Source organism: Balaenoptera physalus (assembly GCF_965194825.1).
Source record: "Balaenoptera physalus genome assembly, chromosome: 16".
NCBI lineage: Eukaryota > Metazoa > Chordata > Mammalia > Artiodactyla > Balaenopteridae > Balaenoptera > Balaenoptera physalus.
The window spans coordinates 69,022,628-69,045,890 of NC_138898.1; the positions used below are offsets into that span (position 1 = coordinate 69,022,628).

At 46.6% G+C, this 23,263-nt stretch overlaps 1 protein-coding gene across 5 annotated transcripts in view; it reads right to left on the reverse strand.

The window, feature by feature from the left end:
• Nucleotides 1-339: 339 nt before the first annotated feature.
• Nucleotides 340-23,263, reverse strand: part of CLEC19A (C-type lectin domain containing 19A) — a 29,309-nt gene continuing 6,385 nt past the window's right edge. For 3 of the 5 annotated variants that reach the window (XM_082429208.1, XM_082429211.1, XM_082429210.1), the window contains 4 exons: nt 17,607-17,772; nt 11,361-11,454; nt 7,906-8,038; nt 340-6,627 (listed from right to left, as the gene is read on the reverse strand). In XM_082429208.1, coding sequence (XP_082285334.1) covers nt 6,548-6,627; nt 7,906-8,038; nt 11,361-11,454; nt 17,607-17,772 — 473 coding nt within the window. In that variant the 3' untranslated portion in view covers nt 340-6,547. The other 2 variants (XM_082429209.1, XM_082429212.1) reach the window with 2 other exon arrangements.

Genomic DNA, 23,263 nt, shown 5'->3' on the forward strand with positions numbered 1-23,263 from the left:
TTGCAGCAGTGATATCAACAGGAGCCAAAAGGATCTGGAGTCCAGGGCTGCTCACCTGCGTTGATGCACTTCTTTCTTCGGAAAGATAATAAACTGTAATGAACATCCCCTAGAGATCTCGGAGTATTACAGAAGGAAGGAGCTGTGGCCACAAAGACATTGTCAAGTACTCAGGTGACTCAGGCAGAGTCACACAGTTTGAATGCTAAATGTTCTCTCCCGGTTCTAACCAGGACACCCCAATCAATCACCATAATAATGAGAGTGAACATTTTTTGAGTGTCTACTATGCATAAACCCTTTTCGCCAAGTCTCTCACTCCATCCTCACAGCCTTACGGGGAGTACTGGCATTCCCATTAGCCTTCCCAACTGGGAGCTTGGAGAGGGGGAGGAGCTTCCCAAGGTTATACCTTGCAAGTGGGATTCGGACCCTGCAAGTCCAGGAATCGGACTCTGAGCCCACCCTCCTCACCTTTCCGCAACAGGGAGAGCCCCTGCAGGGAGGTTGTTGAAAGAAATAAATGAGCTTCCGTGGCTAAGGTCCCTGACACTCAGGAGCTGTTAGGAGGAAGTGCTGTGTGCCTAAACCTGGCTTGCAAAGGAAAGCCCTGGAATCTTCTGTTCCCATGGCATATTTACGAGGATCAGGGGAGGGAAGATATGGCTTCCTTAAGAGAACTCCCCAGCTGGTCGGAGCCTCCTTAAAAAGATGGATGCTGGGGCTGTTGGCTCTGAAACTTGCTTCCAAATAACAGCAGGCTGACTTCTCTGGGTTTTTTTTTTAATTTTATTATTATTATGATTATCTCTCAAATTGGTCAAACCACTTAACTATGCCTCATGTGTTTATTTTGACAGCTGATACATCTCCTGATTCTCTTTTGCAGCTCTACAGAGAAGACCCTACTTATAAACTGAGAACAGGAGAAAAATATTCCTTCCAAGGACTCTTGATGGGGGCAAGATGTGGTCCTGCCCTTCTCTAAGAAGACTCTGCTGAGGCTGCAGTTAGTCTTCCATGTTTTCAACCCTCCCCCCCGCCCCAGTTTGAAATTTAAAGTTGGCTCCTCATTGCCTTCTTGTAATAGAGATATTTTGTTTTGTTTTCAACATGGCTTTCAACATTAGCTCTCTTTTGATAAAATAGCACCTCCAATTCCTTTTGGGAAGCCATCTCTCCCCAGCTCTCAGCCTTGATTGCACGGAGGCTGATTGGCTAAAGCAATCAGGCTCCTCTTCTGGCCAGAGTGATTGGTTAAAAGTTGGCCAAGTAACCTGGTACAGACAGTGAGACAAGAGGAGGTGACTGCAAGGGCTTCTGGGAAAGAAAGGCCCCTCATTCTCTTGAAGGGTGTAAGATTTAGAATTACACTGGCCATTTTTGCTTCCCTAATGGGAGAGACTGGAGCTTCAGGATCAAGCCAACAGCATGGAGGCAGAGCATGGACACAAATGCCTTTGGCGATATCACTTAAACTCCTGGATCAAGCTGAGCCTGAAGGTAGATACCTCTGGACTTTTCAAGTCTATGAGTAAATAAAAGCCCTTTTGTGTTTAAGGCAGTTTGGGTTGGATTTTCTGTCACCAGCAATTAGTCTCAATGATGCATTTGCCGACAGAATGCCCCTGAGGGCTGCCAAGGGAGTGGAAGGAGTGTCCACCTGCTCATTGGAGGTTCAATTTGAAGGTGGGACCAATGTGTTGGCAAAAGTGCAGGTGAAGAGGGGCTCTCGTACATTGCAGGTGGAGTGTAAATTAGGGTAGACTTTTCGGAGGGCCGTCTGAATATACTGTATGTATTAATCTGGGTCCTTTGAGAAGCAGGTGCCAAGATAAATTAAGTATATGCAAAGATTTTATTAGAGGAAATGCCTGTGTGAAAGAAAACAGGAAGGGAGCCAGGGAAGGCTGGTAAAGTCATCAGACTTGGATGCAAGTCTGACTCCCAGTGAAGGAGAGAACGCGGAGGCGTCCTAGACTGTCCTGCAGTCTAACGCAAGTTCTCTCTCTCTCTCTCTCTCCTCCCTCAAATTATTCTCAGGCTTGGTTGCCTGGCTTCCCAGCCCACAGCATCTCAGCAGCAACAACCTAGAAAAGATGGGGGATTCTGTGGGCTGTCAGAGACTGGCACAGTGACACCCAGATATGATAACAGGAGACAAAAATACCTGAAGTTGATGCAGCCCACATGACCCTGAGTCATCAAGAAAAGACTAATCCCCTTGAGTATCTTCTGTTTAAGGAAGCAGGAAAATGTATAACATGGTTTAGAAAGATTTCTATCCAAAGTGGAAAAAGTAGAGATAGTTGTGATGCTTGAGGAATGAGTTTTAGTTTTCTGGAAACGTCACCTATGCAGAGCTCTTCATTTCCCAAAGCTGCCTGATAAATCAGTTAGAGCTGGAAGGGATTGTGTCTCCATTTTACAAAGGAGAAAACTGAAACTCAGAGAGGTTAAACCACTTCCATGAGATCACATGGTAAGTGGCAATGGTGAGATCTGAACCAATGTCTTTTTTTTTTTTAAGATTTATTTATTATTTATTTATTTGATTTATTTATTTTTGGCTGTGTCGGGTCTTAGTTGTGCACCCAGGATCTTCGTTGAGGCATGTGGGATCTTTCGTTGTGGCGCGTGGCCTGCTCTCTAGTTGTGGCCTGCGGGTTTTTCTCTTCTCTAGTTGTGGTGCACAGGCTCTAGAGCATGTGGGCTCTGTAGTTTGCAGCACGCAGGCTCTCTAGTTGAGGCATGCGAGCTCAGTAGTTGTGGCGCGTGGGCTTAGTTGCCCCATGGCATGTGGGATCCAGTTCCCTGACCTGGGATCGAACCTGTGTCCCCTGCATTGTAAGGCGGATTCTTTACCACTGGACCACCAGGGAAGTCCCCCCAATGTCTTTCTGAAAAAAGTTTTTTAATGAAGTGTAGTTGATTTACAATGTTGTGTTAGTTTCTGGTGTACAGCAAAGTGATTCAGATATATATATGAATATATATATTCTTTTCCATTGTGGTTTATTACAGGATATTGAATATAGCTCCCTGTGCTATACAGTAGGACCTTGTTGTTTATCTATTTTATACATAGTAGTTTGTATCTGCTAATTCCAAACTCCTAATTTATCCTTCCACCGACCTTTCCCCTTTGGTAGCCATAAGTTTGTTTCTTCTATGTCTATGAGTGTGTTTCTGTTTTGTAAATAAGTTCATTTGTATAATAGTTTAGATTCCACATATAAGTGATATCATATGATATTTATCTTTCTCTTTCTGACTTACTTCACTTAGTGTGATAATCTCTAGGTCCATCCATGTTGCTGCAAATGACATTATTTCATTGTCTTTTATGGCTGAGTAGTATTCCATTGTGTATGTATATATGTACATATATATATATATATATATGTATATATGGCATATATATATATGGCACATCTTCTTATCCATTCATCTATCCATGGACATTTAGGTTGTTTCCATGTGTTGACTATTGTAAATTATGCTGCTATGAACATTGGGGTGCATGTATCTTTTTGAATTATAGTTTGTCCAGATATATGCCCAGGAGTGGGATTGCTGGACCATATGGCAGCTCAATTTTTAGTTTTTTAAGGAACCTCCATACTGTTTTCCATAATGGCTGCACCAATTTACATTCCCACCAACGGTGCAGGAAGGTTCCCTTTTCTCCACACCCTCTCCAGCATTTATTATTTGTAGACTTTTTAATGATGGCCATTCTGATCGGTGTGAGGTGGTACCTCATTGTGATTTTGATTGCGTTTCTCTGATAATTAGCACTGTTGAGCATCTTTTCATGTGCGTCTTGGCCATCTGTATGTCTTCTTTGGAGAAATGTCTATTTAGGTCTTCTGCCCATTTTTTAATTGTGAACCCATGTTTTTTTAATTTTTATTTTTGGCTGTGTTGGGTCTTCATTGCTATGTGCGGGCTTTCTCTAGTTGCGACAAGTGGGGGCTACTCTTTGTTGCGGTGCACAGGCTTCTCATTGCGGTGGCTTCTCTTTGTTGTGGAGCACGGTCTCTAGGCACATGGGCTTCAGTAGTTGTGGCTCGCGGGCTCTAGAGCACAGGCTCAGTAGTTGTGGCGCATGGGCTTAGTTGCTCCGCGGCATGTGGGATCTTCCTGGACCAGGGCTCAAACCCGTGTCCCTGCATTTGCAGGCGGATTCTTAACCACTGTGCCATCAGGGAAGCCTGAACCCCATGTCTTTCTGATTCCAGATGTGGTAACACTGAGATGTACCACCCAGATCCCCACCTTCAAGGAAGGGGGCAGAGGGGCTTCCAGCTGTCAGCTCCTACAGGGTCAGCCTCAGCTGCAGAGAGCTGCCTTAATCAAAGTCAACTCCTTGGGACTTCCCTGGTGGCTCAGTGGTTAAGAATCTGCCTGCCAATGCAGGGGACACGGGTTCGAGCGCTGGTCCGGGAAGATTCCCACATGCTGCAAAGCAACTAAGCCCGCGAGCCACAACTACTGAGCCTGCATGCTGCAACTACTGAAGCCAGCTCAACTACTGAGCCCATGAGCCACAACTACTGAAGCCCGCACCCTCTAGGGCCCGAGTGCCGCAACTACTGAGCCCGCACGCCTAGAGCCCGTGCTCTGCAACAAGAGAAGCCACTGCAGTGAGAAGCCGGTGCACGGCAACAAATAGACCCTGCTCGCTACAACTAGAGAAAGCCCATGCAGCAATGAAGACTCAACATAGCCAAAAAAAGAAAAAGAGAAAGAAAAGTCAACTCCCTTCCAGGGGAGCCCACATCAGTGACTGAGTGGAGTACGCGGCTAAAGGCCTGGCCATTTCAGTCCTATGTGGTCCACTCTGATCGCCTCTGTTTGCCCCAGATCTCCCTGCCAGGCGGGCCGATAACTTGTCAGGCTGCATCTCAATTCCGCTTCTTCCTCTGCCTTCCCTTCACAGGTACTTATCCCTAATAAACATCTTCTACTTCAAACCCTGTCTGAGCAACTGCTTCCAGAGAACCCAGTCGGGAGCAGTCGAGGAAGCAAGTGACAAGATGGGGCTTAGAAGCTGGATCGCTTACCTCCAAGCTGGCGATCAGTGGTGGTGTGTGGAACAGACAGCCCCCGGCACGAGGTGGTGTTCAACTGTTCAGACTTCCATGGAGTGACCTGGGAGGGTGAATGGGGAGGGGCTGCACTAGTAGGAGCGAGGTATCAGGCAGCTGACGAACAGGAAGAGTACCTATGAGCATAACTAGATTGTGGCTACTGCTAAGACTTTGATGTTCTACAGAAAGACAATAAACAGCCGAGGGGCTTCCCCAGTGGCGCAGTGGTTAAGGATCCGCCTGCTAATGCAGGGGACACGGGTTCAATCCCTGGTCCAGGAAGATCCCACATGCCGTGGAGCAACTAAACTCCGTGCGCCATAACTAGTGAGCCTGCACTCTAGAGCCCACGAGCCACAACTACTGAAGCCTGTGCGCCTAGAGCCCATGCTCCGCAACAAGAGAAGCCACCGCAATGAGAAGCCCGCGCACCGCAACAAAGAGTAGCCCCTGCTCACCGCAACTAGAGAAAGCCCGCGCACAGCAACAAAGACCCAACGCAGCCAAAAAAAAAAAAAAAAAAATATATATATATATATATATAGTAATAATAATAATAAAATAAGCCGAAGACAAGTAACAGGTTCTTGCTCCAAGCGTGAAAGCCAAAGAGTCTCTTTGGTTGCAGACAAAGAAGTTCTCATCTCTTGCGGCAGGAGGCAGATCAAGCCTGGGACTCAGAGTGTCCAAACTTCAAAGGGAGTTGAGCTCTCAACCAAGGCAGCGTGATATGCTACCGTCAAGGCCTTGGTTGGGATCCTGACAATGGCATGGGGTCATCTGGGTGGTGCCCCCAAAGATGTTTCCACTTTGGGGGCCATTATGAGTAATGCTACTATGACCATTCATATTTGAATACCTGTTTTCAGTTCTCTTGGGTATATACCCAGAATTGGAATTGCTGGGACCATATGGTATTTCTGTGTTTAACTTTTTGAGCAAGTGCCAAACCGTTTTCCAGAATGGCTTTACCATTCTACATTCCCACCAGCAATGTATGAGTTTGGTGATATTTTCCTTTTCCTTGGGGAACCACCTTCCTCCTTGGGCCCATGTGGTTCAGGTGATGTTGACCCCACCCCTCCTGCCCAGCCATGTGCATCTAAGCAGGGTCTAGCCGACCAGCATATGCCAAAGAGATTGCTTCAAGAATGGGCATGTGCCCTGAGCCAGGCCAGTGAGATTCAACTCTGAATCTAGAACAACCCCTGGACTTTTATTACTTGGACCAATAAATCCACCATCCTTTATTTATCAAGCCAGCTGAGTTGGTTTTCCTGTCACTCGTCACCAAGTGATCACTCTGTATCTTAAGATTTGCTTGTATAAAATCTCTGTCTGGGAGATTTGTCTCCTCTGTGTGTTTTACATTTATTGAGTGTCGACTTTACATTAGGTACATCTACAAGTCGATGCTGGAGGTGGGCTTGCTCCGAGAGGGCGAGACTGGATCAGTGAATGGTCAGAGCTGCGATCTTGCAGACAAAGGGGAACTTTCGGCTGCAGGTGTTATCATTCCATGACCTCAGAGCTGTGATGGGAAAAAGCAGAGACTCTGTGTGAAGGTCCATCCACCACAGTAAAAGTAACCCCGCCATCCCACCAGAGTAAAAGTCCTCTCCCGTAGGCCTGGTGTCTACACTGGCATTCCTTTCTTGCAGATGCTTAATGAGGCTGCTGTCCAGCCTTACTCTCTCATGAGGCTAGTGTTGACTTGCCACTGTGGAGAAGCAGGACAAGCCTCACCCAGAGGCTTGGCCCAGCTCCGGCTCCCAGGATAGCAAGTCGCTGTTCCACACCTCCCTCCCCTAATCAGAAAAAGAAAAAGGAGCGAAGTAGGAATGGCAGCAGTTCAGCACTTGGATCTGGAGTAGATATAGGTTTGAAACCCAGCTCCATATCTGCTTGCTGGACAAACTTGAATAAATCACTTAACTTCTCTGAGTCTTGATTTCTTCATCTGCAAAATGGAAATATTAATAGTTTTTACTTCTTCCGATTGGTGTGAGCAGTGACGCTGTTGTTCACGATGATGGTGGTGATTGCTGATACCACGTGCAAACCATTGCAGTCACTTTATGTCTCTTACCTTCTTTGTCCTTCACATCAACCCCGTGAGTTGTGTCATTAGCCCCATTTTGCAGATGAAGAATCTGAGGCACGAAGAGGTTAAGGCACTGACTTTGGGCTACACAATTCATAAGTGGTTGAGCTGGGGTTCAGACAAGGACATTCAACTCCAGAGTCCGTGCTCCTACCACTGTGCTGTATCAACTATATCTCCTTCAATGCTCAGAACAGCCCTGGGGGTAGCAACGATTATTAAATCCATTTTACAGAAGAGAAAAGGGAATCTCAGAGAGAATAAGTAATTGCCTGCAAGGACACAGAACTAGAAAGCAACAGGGCCAGTACTTGTACCCATCTGGGTACTCTTTTCACTACTACCCCTGGGCGCTCCTCCAGGCATCCCTTCGTTCTAATGTCCAGGAGCACGAGCCGCCTCTGGTGCATTGGTGAGATGACATAAAAGCACCATTCTTTGGTCTCTATACAAGTTTCTTTCTCTTTTTCATGCTTCTATCTCTAATGTCTTTTCATCCAAATTACCGTTTGCATGTCAACAACGCACCATTAAACATTGTTTAAAATGCATCCACCATAGGGAACTGCCACGCCCTTAACACCCCCCCCACACCCCCAGTGACCTCTGGTCACTCTCCAAGGTGTTGAATAATTCACAGTTTCCTGGCTATCCCTGGCACCTCCCCAGCACCCCTGCAAGAGCCCTGGTCTCAAGGGCACCCACCGCTGGTGGGTCGGTACCATATTTGCACGCAATCCTCCTCTTCTGGGTCTGCATGGATGCCATCGTCCGGCTGGCTCCCATCCCAGTAGCTATAGTCATAGGATGAGCCGTCTGTCCATTCAAACTGCCCTTCCTGGGGGGTTGCACCCAGAGGAAAGGAAGCAAGCCAAGGAGAGAAAGATCAGGCATTTGAGCCAGCTCCAGCTTGGGGTAACATTCTAATACCTCCATAGCTAATAGTGCAGAAGCCCTCACTTTTATCTGATATACTATTATTAACCACCATTACTGAAACTGAGCAGGGCCCTACAGGGCCCTCCCAGGTACAAAAGCCCCTCCATGTCCCCTGCCTCTTGTTTGCAGAAAAGCTATAGTCTCCCAGACCTTCCCTGAGTCACAAAAAAGCAGGCTCAAACAGTTAATGATTAGAACAATAGAGTCACAGAATCTTTAGTTCCTTCCTGAAAGATATAGATCACAGTGTCCTATGCACATTCCTGAGTTGTTTTGCAGATATTATGACTGCCACCAGAGGGAAAAAGCTAACTGCATGATGACCAGACTGCAGCCATGACATAAGCTGCTCCATCTCGAGCAGTACTGAATCTATGGCTAGCTCAGTGCCAAGAACTGGCCTCAAGGAAGTGAGAACAAACTGACCTTGGAGTTGAAGATTATGCTTAAAACAATCAAGATGGTGCTGATCCGACCACTGCATGACCAGTTTCAAGGTGATTGTCGGAGCTGGCTGTGCTGTTCTGCTCATAGCCCCCATGCCTGTGCACCCCTGAAACTCCCCTTTAAAACCTTTGTCTCCTAACCAGCAACTGGGAGATGGTTTCGGGGATGCTAGTCCATCATCTCCCCAGGTTGCCGGCTTCTGGAATAAAGCATCTTTCTTGTTCTACCAACCCTGACTCTCGAACACTGTCTTTTGAGCAACGAGCAGCCAAACTTGAGTTTGGTTCTGGCTCTGGCTGGTAACATTACTAGCTGCCGTTTGTTGAGGGCTTATTATGTACCATGCCAGGTGTGCTTTACTCATTTTATCCTCACCATCCTGCAAAGCAGGTGTTGTCATCTCCATTTTACAGATGAGAAAACTGAGACTCAAATTAGTCTACCCAAATTCACAGTTAATAAAGCATTAGTGCTAGGATTCAAACCTGGGTCTATCTGACTCTAGTACTCAAGACCCTAACTACCATATTAAAAAAAAAAATTTTTTTTTACCAGTGGGTGGGAGTCACCCTTCATCTCTTTTCTTTCTGTCCAGATAGTGTGTATTTTTCTTGCCTCCTGTGGAACTAGTCTGTCCAATTACAAGAAAAGTCCTGCTGGGAATTTGACTGGTGTTGCAATAAATGTGCAAATTAACTATGGAAAGAACTACTTCTTTGCAATGTCCTGGAACAAAAGTCATTTCTCCATTTATTCAAGTTTTTAGAGAAGTGTCTCCCAAAGCACTGATGATTTTGGAGGCCATGTCATATAATGGAAACTGCATGCTCCTTCTGGGAGAGAGACTAGAGCCTGGGATTCCAGCTCCACCCACTTCCTAGCTCTGCAATCTGGACAAGTTACGTAACTTCTCTGAGCCTCAGTTTCCACAACTATAAAATAGTGCTAATATTTCCCTCAGAGAATTATTGAGAGAATTGAATGAATTAAAAGCATTAAGAGACTTAGCTAGTGCCTGGCACGTGGTGCCTAGGCTTGAAAAGAAAAATATAAAAACAAGTCCTTTTACTGTATCATTTGTTATTATTATTCCTAGGTCTTGTTATACAAGTCCCTTAACTCTAAGTATATTCATAAGCCAATTTTAAAGTTACTATTATAATGGGACATTTTGGTTTTTTAATGTTACAACTTCTATACAAGTTTTTGCCAGATGAATTCTATTGATTTTTTAAAATATCTATACTGAGTCTGGCCACTATTGATACTTCTGCTACTTTTCTTTTTTTTAATATTTGTTTATTTGGCTGCACCAGGTCTTACTTGTGGCACACGGGATCTTCGTTGCGGCATGCAGGATCTTTAGTTGTGGCATGCAGAATCTTTTAGCTGCGGCATGCAGGCTTTTAGTTGCACCATGCATGAGGGATCTAGTTCCCTGACCAGGGATCGAAACCCAGGCCCCCTGCATTGGGAGCGCGGAGTCTTAGCCACTGGACCACCAGGGAAGTCCCACTTCTGCTACTTTGATAGCAACTTCGACCACCCTTAATGAGCTCTCACAGTGTGCCGAGCACAGGCTAAGTCCTTTACACACCTTGGCCCATTTACTTTTTACAACCAGGCACTATTATTGTCATCCCATTTTACAGCTGAGGAAACTGAAGCTCAGAGACGCCAAAAAAAAAAAAAAAAAAAAAGTCCCAAAGTCACCTACTATCCAGTAAGTGGCAGAACAGGAGCTGGAACTGGAACCCTACCTGAGGCAGGGCTGGAGGCATACATGCAGGAGAGATGCTCAGGATACGACTTGTCCACGGAAAGTGTGGAGACCAAATCTCCAGGTGGAGTGTGCCGTGATATTGCCAGGTATGAGATCTGGCCCAAGCCAGCCTCTTTGGCCTTATTCTCCACCGTTATTCCACTCACCCCTGCGCCGCTCTGCATCCCAGACACACTAGTCTTTAATGTCCTTGAGTGTGCCGTGATCTCTCCCACCTCAGGACCTTTGCCCATGCTGTGCCCTCTACCTGGAATGCTCTTCCTCTGGCTGATTCCTATTTATCCACTAGACATTAGCTTAAATATCTCTTACCCAGGGAGGCTGTGGCAGCTGTAGACGTGCACTGCTCAGAGCTCCTTCAGGAGGACCAGCTGAGGGAGCGTGGCTGACTGAAAGCCCCTTGGACCCAGCACTGCATTCACAGTGAGACAGTGCTTCCTCCAGGCTGTTCCCAGTTAGTGACTTAGCATGTCAGGGGTACCAGTGCTGGCTTGCTCCTGCCCAATGTGGGACTCCTGGAATGGGCATCCTTTGCCTGGGGACACCCCACTGGCTTAGCCAAGACTTTCCAGGGTGAGCTGTGATCTAAGGCTCTCCCCACTCAGCCATTCCCTCCCCCTCTTCTTTCACAGGGCTCAGACCCACATCATGGCCTGAAGGTCTTCCCTGCCTCTTCAACCCTCCCCTCTTTTTTCCTTCGCAAATGTCTTCCCTCAAAAGCCTCTTACCCATCCAATCACGTTTTTGTGTCTGCTTTTTGGAGAACCCAAACCTAAACAGAGGCCACCCCTGGCCATCCAATATGTTCCCATAATACCCTCTTTCACAATGATTATCATATTCTAACTGGGGCATCATCGTGTCTGATCTGTCTGTGTGCTGGGCACATAGAAGTGACCGGGCACACAGGTTCCATGTGAAAGGCTGGTTAAGTCAAAATGGAATCTTGGCTGGAACTTCCAAAAGGGCTTGATGGTCAGCACTTCCTCACCTGCCTGTGATCGTGAAGCCCTGTCCAGATGTCAGCTGGGATCCCAGGAACGCAGCTGTTCACGAGGTCATACACAAAGACATTCTCCTCCCAGCTGCGAAGGTAAGAAAGCCGGTAGCCTGTTACTCATTGCCTCTTGCCATAGGATTGAGTTGAAAATGGACAGAAGTCCTTGTTAGCCCTCCCAGACCAAAGTAAACAGAGGATGTGATGCAGTCCTGCTTTCTCCTTTTCCTTTTTTAACTAAGGCACCCATATGGGCTGTCCTCTCAGGGGCATCTCTGGATTTGGTCCAAAAGCAGGACTCAGCACTGTTACTCATCCTAGAAATGTAAAAACACTAGCAAACAAGGTGGATTATATTGAAGAGACAAAGAAAGGAGCTGACTTTGCATTGTACACATCAAATAACGAAAATCTCCACTGGATGTTTTTGCTCTTTCTCAAAAGCCCCCCTTACGGCGCCAGTCCTTACATAGCCTCCTCTCTCCTAATCCTTTCTCACAGAACATCTTCAAAATCTTTTGTTTTGCTGGAAAATTCAGCTCGAGGCTTGAACCTGCATAGCCGACTCAGCAAAACCAAATCCTGCAATTATCAATCCACCCTCTTCAGCAGGTATCTTAGGCCGTTCAGGCTGCTACAACAAAATACCACATACTGGGTGGCTTATGAACTACAGGAATTTATTTCTTACAGTTCTGGAGGCTGGGAAATGAAAGATCAGGGTGCCAGCATGGTCAGGTGAGGGCCCCTTCTGGGTGCAGACTTCTTGCCGTGCCCTCACATGGCAGAAAGGGGCAGGGGAGCTCTGTGGGGCCTCTTTTATAAGGGCACTAACCTTATTCATCAGGACTTCACCCTCAGAACTTAAGCATTTCCCCAAGGCCCCAACTCCTAATACCATCACATTGGGCATTAGGATTTCAACATATGAATCTTGGGGGCACACAAACATTCAAACCATAGCAGAAGGCATTGGTGTCTTCTTGGGGGATTCTCACCTCCTATTTCAAAGAGCTTATGAAGTAATTCACCCAACAAAAGAAATTGATGGAGGACCCTGGAGGCAGTCTGCTGCCAAAAACAACAGAGAAATAGGGATGGATGAATGGATAGATAGACAGATAGATAGATAGGAACACAGATTTTTTTTCTTCACATCATTAAAATGTTTCTTGAGCACTGATTTCATGCCAGGTACTATGCCGAATGTTTTATATACATGAACTCATTTCATCCTCGCATCAAACAGGCACAGCGGCAGATGCTACAGGTTACCTACCTCACAGTCATTCCTAATCCTTTTGCCCGTTGCCTACAATCAAATTTAGGAAGGCCAGATTTCACTTTCTCAGCCTCCTTTGCAGCTAACATTGGCCATCTGACCAAGTTCAGCCAATTGGATGTATGGGGGAATTGGTAGAGGACATCTTGGAAATATTCTCCTCCCCAATAAATGGAGAGTGGTGTGTGGAAAAGGCCCCAGTTTCCACCACTGCCTTCCTTCCTGGGGTTGTAGCTGTGTGTGGACATGATACTTGGAGCTGCTGCATTGGAGGCCCTGGAGGGGGGCCAAGGTAACCGCTCACCTAGTGCCCCAATATCCATGAGCCTGGGAAATGTCATTTGCAGGGATGAGAAGGGTGGGCATGGGATGTGACAGAAAATGAACAAATAACAGGCACAGTTCACAGACCCAGAGGGACAGATCCCACTGGGCAAGGGATTCCACATTTTTCGCTTCCACATGACACTAAAAGGTGAACATTGGCGTGTTGAAGAAATCATTACAAAGTAATCATAATCAGCCCCAGACCTAACAAACACCTAACAAATAACTCACTTCAAAACAGGACTATGGGGCTTCCCTGGTGGCGCACTGGTTGGGAGTCTGCCTGCCAATGCAGGGGACACGGGTTCGAGCCCTGGTCCAGGAAGATCCCACATGCCGCCGAGCAACTGGGCCCGTGAGCCACAACTACTGAGCCTGCATGCCACAACTACTGAAGCCCATGCACCTAGAGCCCGTGCTCCACAACGGGAGAAGCCACCGCAATGAGAAGCCCGCGCACCGCAATGAAGAGTAGCCCCCGCTCTCAGAAACTAGAGGAAGCCCGTGCACAGCAACGAAGACCCAATGCAGCCAAAAATTAAATAAATGAATAAAAAATAAATTTATAAAAAAAAAACAAAAAAAAACAGGACTATGTTGAGGTACCCTTTACGTTACAACGGTGTATATCTGCTCCCATTGGCGTCTTCTAAATCAGGGGTGCCCAACCCCCGGGCTGTGGGCCAGTAGCAGTCCACTGCCTGTTAGGAACCGGGCCGCACAGCAGGAGGTGAGCGGCGGGCCAGCGAGCAAAGCTTCATCTGCCGCCCCCCGTCGCTCCCCATCGCCCGCATTACCGCCCGAACCATCACCCCCGCAACCCCCGCCCTGGTCCGTGGAAAAATTGTCTTCCAGGAGACTGGTCTCTGGTGCCAAAAAGGTTGGAGACTGCTGTTCTAAATGACCGCTCTCTACAGGCTGCCACCTTGTCTAGAACACCCACCAATAGGTTTCCTTTTGCTTGAGGCGTTGGTGGCAAGTCAAAGCACACATATCTACTCTCCTTAATCTTGTGTTTGTGGAAGACATTCTCAATCCATCCCAGAAGCACTCAGAATTCCGGCTCTCAGAATCCTTCTCAACACAGCGCTCTAGGCAGTCACATGCTGGCGATTGCTAAACAAATATTGTTATGAACTGAATGTTAGTCCCCTGCCCCACAATTCATATGTTGAAATCCTAACCCCTAATGTGATGGTGTTAGGAGGTGGGGCCCTTGGGGGTGATTAGTTCATGAAGGTGGAGCCCTGTGAATGGGACTAGTGCCCTTATAAAAGGGGCCCCAGAGAGATCCCTTGCCCCTTCTGCCATGTGAGGACACAGATGACCATCTGCAAACCAGGGAGTGAGCCCTCACCAGAACCTGACCATGATGGAGCCCTGATCTTGGACTCCAGCCTCTAGAACGGTGAGAAATAGATTTCTATTGTCTATCAGCCACCCAATCTGTGATATTTTTTTATAGCAGCCTAAATGGACTAAGATATTATTAGAGGCAATGGAAAGGAAAGAGGGCAGGTGAGTCAAGGCTTACTCGCCCTCAGAAAGATGATCTGACGTGCGCACGCTAAGTAAGCACTGACCTCTTGAGACACCCATAATTATAATTAATAAAAATAATAACAGCTCCCACCATGGAGCATTGAGTTACCCAAGCACTTGTGTAAGAACTTCAGATCCATTTTTATCTCCTCTAAAGCCCCTCAACCTTAAAGTCAGTGTGACTACTTCTATCTCCCAGCTGAGGACTCTGGCTCAGAGAGTTTATGGGACTTGGGCGAGGTCGCCCAGGTAAGAAGTGATGGAGTGGGGACTAGCCTAGGGCTGACTGACTCTAATGCCCTCAATCAATGCACATAACATTGCACAGGTTTCTTCCTTTAGAACATCTGCTGCCTCCATTCCCTAAGCTTCCCAAGCCTTCAAGATCCTGATCCAGGACCAGTTCTTCCAGGAAACCTTCCACGAACACCCTCTATCCAATTCTTGCCCACCTGTAGCACAAAGTTTCCAGGCTCCCCAGGGCAGGCTGGTTGGTTTAGTTTTCTATTTCCGATGGGCTGGTCTCCCCAAAGAGAGAGACCAACACAGACCCACACGATGCCTTTTTTCTATTTGACATCTTATCTCACACCATCACCAGGCTCTATTCAATGCCGATGTTCCAAGACAGTGTGTTCTGTCTAATATCAGAGTGGTAGATTTTTGGGGACAAAGTGCTCTCCAGTCTAATGGGTCTTTGCCATTGGTCCTACCCAGCTACGCACTGGCATCCCCAAGTGCCCCTCTCATGCACAATTTGGGGTGTCCTACATCAATTGCTGAACATGCATGGTGAGTGGTCATCTGGGGGAGTGGCTGCCCAGGCATTTTAGCACTAGTGCCATCTTTGTTCAGCAGCACCTGCTCAGGAAACTATTTCAATATTTTATTGCATTTTCCCCATATCTGGTCAAAATAACTGGGGGATAGAAAGGCCCAAGGCGCTACTGCAAGTAGTAAGGAGCAGAGATCAAATGAACTTAATTCAACTGTCACTTGAAGCAAAGATGGAAATTATTAGGTAAGCTGAAAGTATGAAAACTTTAAACTTTAATCAGACGCTCCATGAGCATAAGTTGATAGTGTGTTTAATTATGAAGGAAAAGAACAAAATTACAAAGCATGAAAAAATGCCAGAATTAGAAAATTGGATTGTGTCTCAAAGACAAGATGTAATTAGAGATTTTATAATATTGTCTAGCTTTATGGGAACTGAACTTATAATAGATGAATGTGTTGTGCAAATTCAACTTTTCTACATGTTTTTGGGAAAGTATTATATACCAAAGTGGAAAACTACCTGTATAAGAGGGGAAATGCTGGTATAACATTTGGGAAACGTTAGTGTAAGAGAGAAAAAGAGGGATGTCAGGACTTGAGAAGAGAGGAAGGAGGTAAGTTCAGGCAGAAAAGAACAGGATCTGGGTCAGGGGCTGTTGGAAAACCCCTGAATTTGCCTGGAATCCTTTCTAATGTCTATTAAACCAAGGGATACATTACATGCACCGTGAGGCAGGCTGAGTCGTCCTTCCTGTGGACTGGCCAAAGGGAAATCTTCATTTGGAATCACTTTTAAATTTACTCTTTATTGCATATATTTCATTTTCCTCTATAGGTTGGTTATTTTTGAGAACTTATTTTATCCATCTTTATAAGTGCCAGTCACGTGCTGTGCTCTGTAGCACAGGGGATTTGACCCCCGAAGATCGCCTTTCCCAGGCTTCCATGTCAGCTGCCCTCCATGTGATGGGAAGCACTGATGGGAAGGATGGGAGGGAGAGAGAAGCCAGGGTATTTCTTTCCCTCTCTGCCTGGGGAGGTGTTGGCAGGGGCTGCCTGCCTTCTGTGGCTCCAGCTCCCATAGGACTGGCCCGCCCTCCAGTTAGGGGTGGAGTTGGCTTCCTGCTGGAGTGAGTCTCTAGATACACTACTGCTTCTTTAAGTTCTCAGAGTCCATCACTTGTGTATGCATGAAATTCTCTCCGTGTTAAATGTTTGCAGTGGTTCCTGTTTTCCTGGTCAGACCCTGACTACCTCACTATATTCTTCAGCACCACCAAGGATGCAGTGGGTGCTGAATAAATCTGCTGGATGAGTTGATGCAAGGATTCAAGACTTCTTTGGAAACTAAGATAGAGGACCCCTTCCCCACTCTTAACAAAACTCAGTGACTCTAAAGCATAAAGAACCAACCGTCATTCTAACTTCAAGTCTCTGAGATTCTTGAAAAATGAGGTAAGATTGTAAATTTGTAGTTTAGTGGCAATGGAACATATCACACCTGGCTTCAAAGAACCCACAAATCAGCAAGGAAGACAGATGTGAAAAGAAGTCACTAAAGTGATGAAGAAAGTGCTCCTGGAGAGGTGGGTGGTGAGTGCAGTCAGGTGCCATCGAGGCAGGGGTGACTTCGGTGGAAAGATGGCAGAGCTGAGTCTGGAAGGTTAAGGAAGTGTCTCCCTGGAGGAGAAGATAGGGACGGGAATTCCCAGTGGAGGGAACAGAATGTGCAAAGTATGCAGGCGTAAATGGGCTGGACCTCTTTGGAGGACTTCGAGATGGTGAGCATGGCTGGGGCTTAGGAGGCATGGAGGAACATTGAAGGAGGCCTTGGTGGGTGGGCTATGGAACCCAACTGCTCAGGTTCAAATCCCAGCTCCACCACTTTATAGCAAGTTACCTTCTTGGAGCCTCAGGTTCCGTATCTGTGAAATGAGGATACTCACCTAATATGGTTTGCGGGAACTTGATGCTTATAAACTCTTAGCAAATAAATGTCAGTTATCATGTCTTATGTTATGTTCTTTACATACATATTATGTGAGTTATATCATAGGGTCAACCCCCCCGTGATACAGAACAGGGCACAACACAAGATCGGCACTTATAAAAATGGACCTTCCAGCCTGCTGTTTGCTACCCTTGCTAAATGCTTCGTCCTCTACTGCCAAGGCCAGTTTCAATGAGAAATTGGGCTGAATAAAAGCTGCAATTACCGAAGAGAAACGCCAGTGGGACACACCATTCTCCACACCCCTTTCCAAAGGGGGTGCTTGGTTGGGCTGCAGAGGACAGAGGAGTCCACTCACCTGTGGATGGAGGCCAGTTTGGCGGACTTCCTGCCGATGGAGAACTCAGAGCAGTAGAAGTCAGCCTCAGCCCAGGTCTTATTGAGAGGGAAAAATCTATAGCAGTGGCCTTTGAACTCCATCCAGAACAGTGGGCACAGGGAGGCCTGGGGCAGCTCTGGCATGGCTGGGGGCAGAGAGAATACGGATTGGGAAGAAGATTGGCCGTGCAAACGTTGATGCTACAGCTTATGACATCTTTATAAGCATGAAAGTAAAAAGTGTCGCCTTATGATTAACGCATACCTAAAGTTTACAAACTAATAAAAGTAATATGTGCTCATTATAGAATCCTTGGAAAACGTTACTACATTAGAATGTTTTTCTTCTTGTCATGTTGAATGCAAAGATTTTTTTAAAAATGCAATTGTGATTATATCGACCATACACCCCTCTCAGTATTCTGATTTCTAAAAATTAAGAGTATAAGCATTTCCCCTCATGTCATTATAAATTTTTGTAAACATTGTTTCAAATAGCTCTTTAATATTCCTGAGTGGCCCCGCTAGAGTTTATTTAATCATTCCCCAATTTTGGGATAATTAGATTGTTTTCTCTTTTTAAAAAACAATTAGAAATAATTCTGAGATGAAAAGCCTTGTGCATAAACTTTTGCAGCATTTCTGATGATTTTCTGGGGATAGATTTTTAAGGCTTTGATACAATTTGCTAAATTGCCTCCTGAAAGCAATTTATGCTCCCACGGTGATGTCTGAGAGCGCCCATCTCACAGCGCCCTTGCCTGCGCTGAGTGTTACCACTTTAATGGCAATCTTTGCAAATTTTATAAGCAAAAAAATGGTATCTTATTTCAATCTGCACTTCTGGGCTCTCTGGCCAAGGTGTATATTTCCCTACTGTAGTCAAGACTATTTATATCTTTAGCCCGTGGAACTACTGGGGTTCAGGATGTGTTCTTAATTCTGAAAAGGGACAAACAAAAACCGCATTTTTGAGACACTAAAGTTCTCCAAAGTCTCAGCCCCTCTAGAGGCCTCTTAGCATATACTTTTTTTGGAAACCACGATTGAAGATGACTGACTGGGGGAGAAAGGCATGCTGAGAACCTGTCTGGAACTCAGCTGGGTGACTCATCTGTGAGAGCAGGCACCGGGCAGCGGTGAAATTGTTAGACTCGGGTGCAGAAGCCCGGGTCCCAGCTCCAGCTCTGCGCCTGACATGCCATGTGATGCTGGCACATTCCTTCCCTTCTCAGCTGTCCGACTGGAAGATCTTTGGGGTCCCTTTTGTGATGCCCAGGGGTGTGAAATCTTGCCTTCAAAGCCCCTGTAATAGCTGGCTGGGCTCATGAATAAGGAAGTAGTGGACCACCTTTACTGAGCATTTATGATGTGTCAAGCATGTAGAGGGAAACTGAGACTTAGACAGGTTAAGTGACTTGCCCAAGATCATCCTGCTGGTAGTAGGCAGAGTAGGGATTTGAACCCAGGCCTCCTGACACCAAAAAGTCTTTGATTTTAAAATCCACATGATACTTCATCATGGGAAACCAATAGGGCTGAGGATGGTTAATCATGTGTTAGCCCCTACTTCATCAGGTTGCTAGGCCAACTAATTGGGTCAAATAAAGTCGCTGAGTGCTTGGCATGTAGGGATGATTATTAACGATTAGCTCAGGGTTTCATCACTGAGGTTAATGGGCTTCAGGGGTCCAGTGAATCCTTTGAAATTAAATGCAAAATCAAAAGTTTGTATGCATGTATGTGCACACATACGCATCTATATGAATTTTTCTGGGGAAGGAAAGGGACAGTTGCTTTAGTCAATAGAGCTATGCTGGGACTTCCCTGGTGGTCCAGTGGTTGAGAATCCGCCTTGCAATGCAGGGGATGAGGGTTCGATGCCTGGTCGGGGAACTAAGATCCCACATGCCGCGGGGCAACTAAGCCCGCGTGCCACAACGAAAGATCCCGCGTGCCACAATGAAGATCCCGCATACCGCAACTAAGACCCAACACAGCCAAATAAATAAATAGATAGAATTTATTTTAAATAAATAAATAAAGCTTTAAAAAAATAATAGAGCTATGCTAAGCAGGCAGCTTCCATCTGGGCTACCTGTACCTGATGAGAGCCATTGGGCTTCCCTGTTTGATCAGAACCAGCCCTTCCCCCACCCTAGGCAGCTGCACTGGTCAGTCCTGGCTTGTCCCACCTCTCCCCACCAGTCCCGGCCAACTGTCTTTCAGTGTGTGCCAGTATCCATACTGGAGCCAGCTGATTCAGAATTTGCTCTCTTAACCCTCCCTTACATGGCAAAGGGAGAGAACTCTTGCTTATGGAGTTAAGGGGCTCAGGACCTCGGCCCTTCCCTGCCCCTCTCCGGACTTCGGTCTCCTCCTTTCTCAGGTGAGAGCATTGGTCTAGGAGGACATTGCCTCGAAGCTGAGAGGGCTGAAGGACCCCTTGTGACGCTGGGCATTGCTGAGCTCCCTGTGGGGACTTTTGCCCATTCCTTCCACACAGAGAGATTCGGCTGAATCATTCCCAGGGTTCTGCTTTTGGAGCAGTTCCCCCTTTGCATGGATGAGAAGCAGCAAATCATTTCCATCTGCTTTCCACCCATCACTTGTAACCAAGGACACTCATTGGTGAGGACGTGGCCACGTCTGTCCAGGTGTTGGCTGGAATAGTTAGCCCAAGAGTATGATATTTGCTGGTGCTAAACCACTTTCCCAACTCTCACCCATCCTATAATTATTTTGCACCCTAACTATTCATATTAGAGATGGAAGTAGGGGATGTAACCACCCCAGTTTGCCCAGGACTGTCCCAGTTCTAAATCTGAAAGTGCCACATCCCAGGCCCCCCTTAGTCGATCACCCTGGAGCACTGGTTCTCAACCAGGGGTGATTCTGATTCTCAGGGGACATTAAACAATGCCTAGAGACATTCTTGGTTGTCAAAAATAGAAGTGGTGGTGCTATTAGCATCCAGTGGGTAGAAGCCAGAAATGCTGCTAAACATCCTACAATGACCAGGACATCCCCACAGCAACGGGTTTTCTGACCCCAAATGTCAATAGAATCCTCTCCCTACATGGAAGGCAGGACTCCAAAATGTAAAATAACCCCACAGGGCAGCAACACAAAACATCACAGCAAACGTCCACATTTCTCAGCCTACCTGTAGTTTCTTTAACAAAAATTAAGCCACACAACCGATTAGAAGTAGACTTTGTGTTATTTTTCTAATTTTGGAGTTAAAATATATAACTATTATAAACCCATGGCTTAAAAGCCCCGGGGCATTGCTAGAACACTGTGTTTAAATTTAATGGTACAGACTTCACGAAAGGATGCTGCAGAGGGGAAGTCTTGCATTTCCTCCCTGAGTTTGGGATGAAGCTGACAAACTTCGTCATCTCTCTGACAGGGAGGATTGCCCCCTCCCCACTCGGTGTATCCTTTCCTGTAAGGTGGGACTCTTCACGGGTCTCCTCTCTGTGAAAGGGTCCGAGTCTCATCACTCCCTCCCCGGCGTGGATGTGAAGCCCGAGCTTCTGTATTAGGGAGGCTGACACCACACCCAGTGCTCTGCCGCGCATGTGCCCGCTGCTTTGGTTTCCATCTCTAACTTTGTTTCCCGCCCCTGGTCGCCCTCCTCACTTTCTTGGAAGCCCAGCTTAATTTTCAAAGGATGTTTGTAAAGTTTATCTGTATTTCTGGATGTCTATAGTGGAGACGTTTTCTGTTCTTTAATTTACCATAAGGTCTGATCTGGAAGTTTCCACCCTCGTCGTCCTCTATCTCTTTTTCTTTTCCTTCACTTAAAAAAAATTAAACTTTTTATTTTCGAGTAAATTTAGATTTACAGAAAAGTTGCAAAAATATTATACAGAGTCCCTGAATAACCTTCATCCAGTTTCCCCTGATGTTAACATCTTACATTCCCACAGTACATTTGTCATAACTAAGAAATTAATATGGGTACATACTCTTCAGTAAACTACAGGCTTTATTCAGATTTCACCAGTTTTTTCTTTTTCTGTTCCCAATATCCAACCTAGGATACCCCATTACATTTGCTCTACCTTTGTGATTTATTTGATATCAAATATTATAGTATAGCTGTCTTGATTAAAGCTACTGTTCCGTTCTTTCCCCAGAAAAATGCACACAGATGTGTACACACACACACACACACACACACACACACACACACACACGGCATTCGGGCTCTTAGTTCCAGACCAGGGATCAAACCCGTGCCCCCTGCAGTGGAAGCGTGGAGTCTTAACCACTGGACTGCCCGGGAAGTCCCATACACACACAGTTTTGATTAGACAAAACTGACAAGAATTGGCTCGAACTGACCAGAATTGTCTAGCATTGTTGGATATTTGCCCCAAATCATCTTTACCTCCTCCCTTTCCCTCTACGCACATCCAGTCAATTTTTAAGTCTTGTTTATTCCATCTCCCAGCACCTCTCCAATTCCTTTCTTTCTTTCTTTTCTTCCCTCCTCCCTTCCTTCTTTTCTTCTTTCCTTCCGGTCTTCCTTCCTCCCTCCCTCTCCCTCCCCCACTTCTGTCTCTGTCTCTGTCTCTCCTTCCACATTCTTCCTCCCCCTGTCGTCTCTCACAGAGACCTCCTCAATTGCCGCCTGGCTGTTCTTCCTGCCTTATCTCACCTTCCAAATCCTGAGGCATCCTTCCAACACCCTGATCTCATCTCACCAAAGCCCTCCAGGAGTGCCCATCACCCTTGGGAACAGGGCTCCCACCTGCCCCTGCAGCTTGTCCCCTGTTGCTCACAACATGCTCCAGATTTGCTTCAGCTCCTGCCATTTCTCAAAGCGTGTCCAGATCTTTGCAGATACTTCCCTCGGCCTGTCTTCGGCCAATTTGAGTTTCTTCTTTGAGTCTCAGCCACATGGTGGCTTCTTTAGGGAAGACGAGGTAGGAGCCTCTCTAAGAGCTCCTAGAGCCCCTCACCCCTCCTTTCACACATCCCCGTGAATTCTTGTTCAGTCTGGCCTCCCCCTGCACAAGGTCTGCTGTGATCGTCCCTCTCCCCAGTGCCTGGCACATAGTAGGTGTGCGATAACCAGTTTTGAATGACTAAGTGCATGCTAGGGAATCAAATGCTGCTTCTTTGGGTCCGCTGCCCCTTTTGGGGGACAGTGGTGAGAAGGGTGTGGGCACCGCCCATGTGCCCTGATGCCTCCAACCTGGTGTATCTTGACTCTAGGATGGCGTGCCGGGACTTTTCTAACTCAGCACCGAAGGCAGTTGACTGAGCCTGGTTTTCCGGATTACTTAGCGCAGTGACTGCTGCGAGGAGCTGTATCGGCGTCACCAGGGAGCTCGTTAGCAACGGAGAATCTCAGCCCCCACCTTCCCGCCCTTCTCCCCACTCCTGGTCCCTTTGATTGTCTCCACTGAGCAAGTGGTGGTTATGGATGCCTGGGGTGAAACATACCAGAAAATGGGGCTGTGACAGGTCACTGCTCAATTACTCCCCTTTCCACCTGGGCAGGCAAAGGCCTTTAATTGGGAGGACCTGGGAGGCAAAAAGGAGCCACTCGCTTGCACTGGGATGATAATGAACTCCACCCTGCCTGGCAACCCCCTACCTCCTTTACCTCTGGGATTT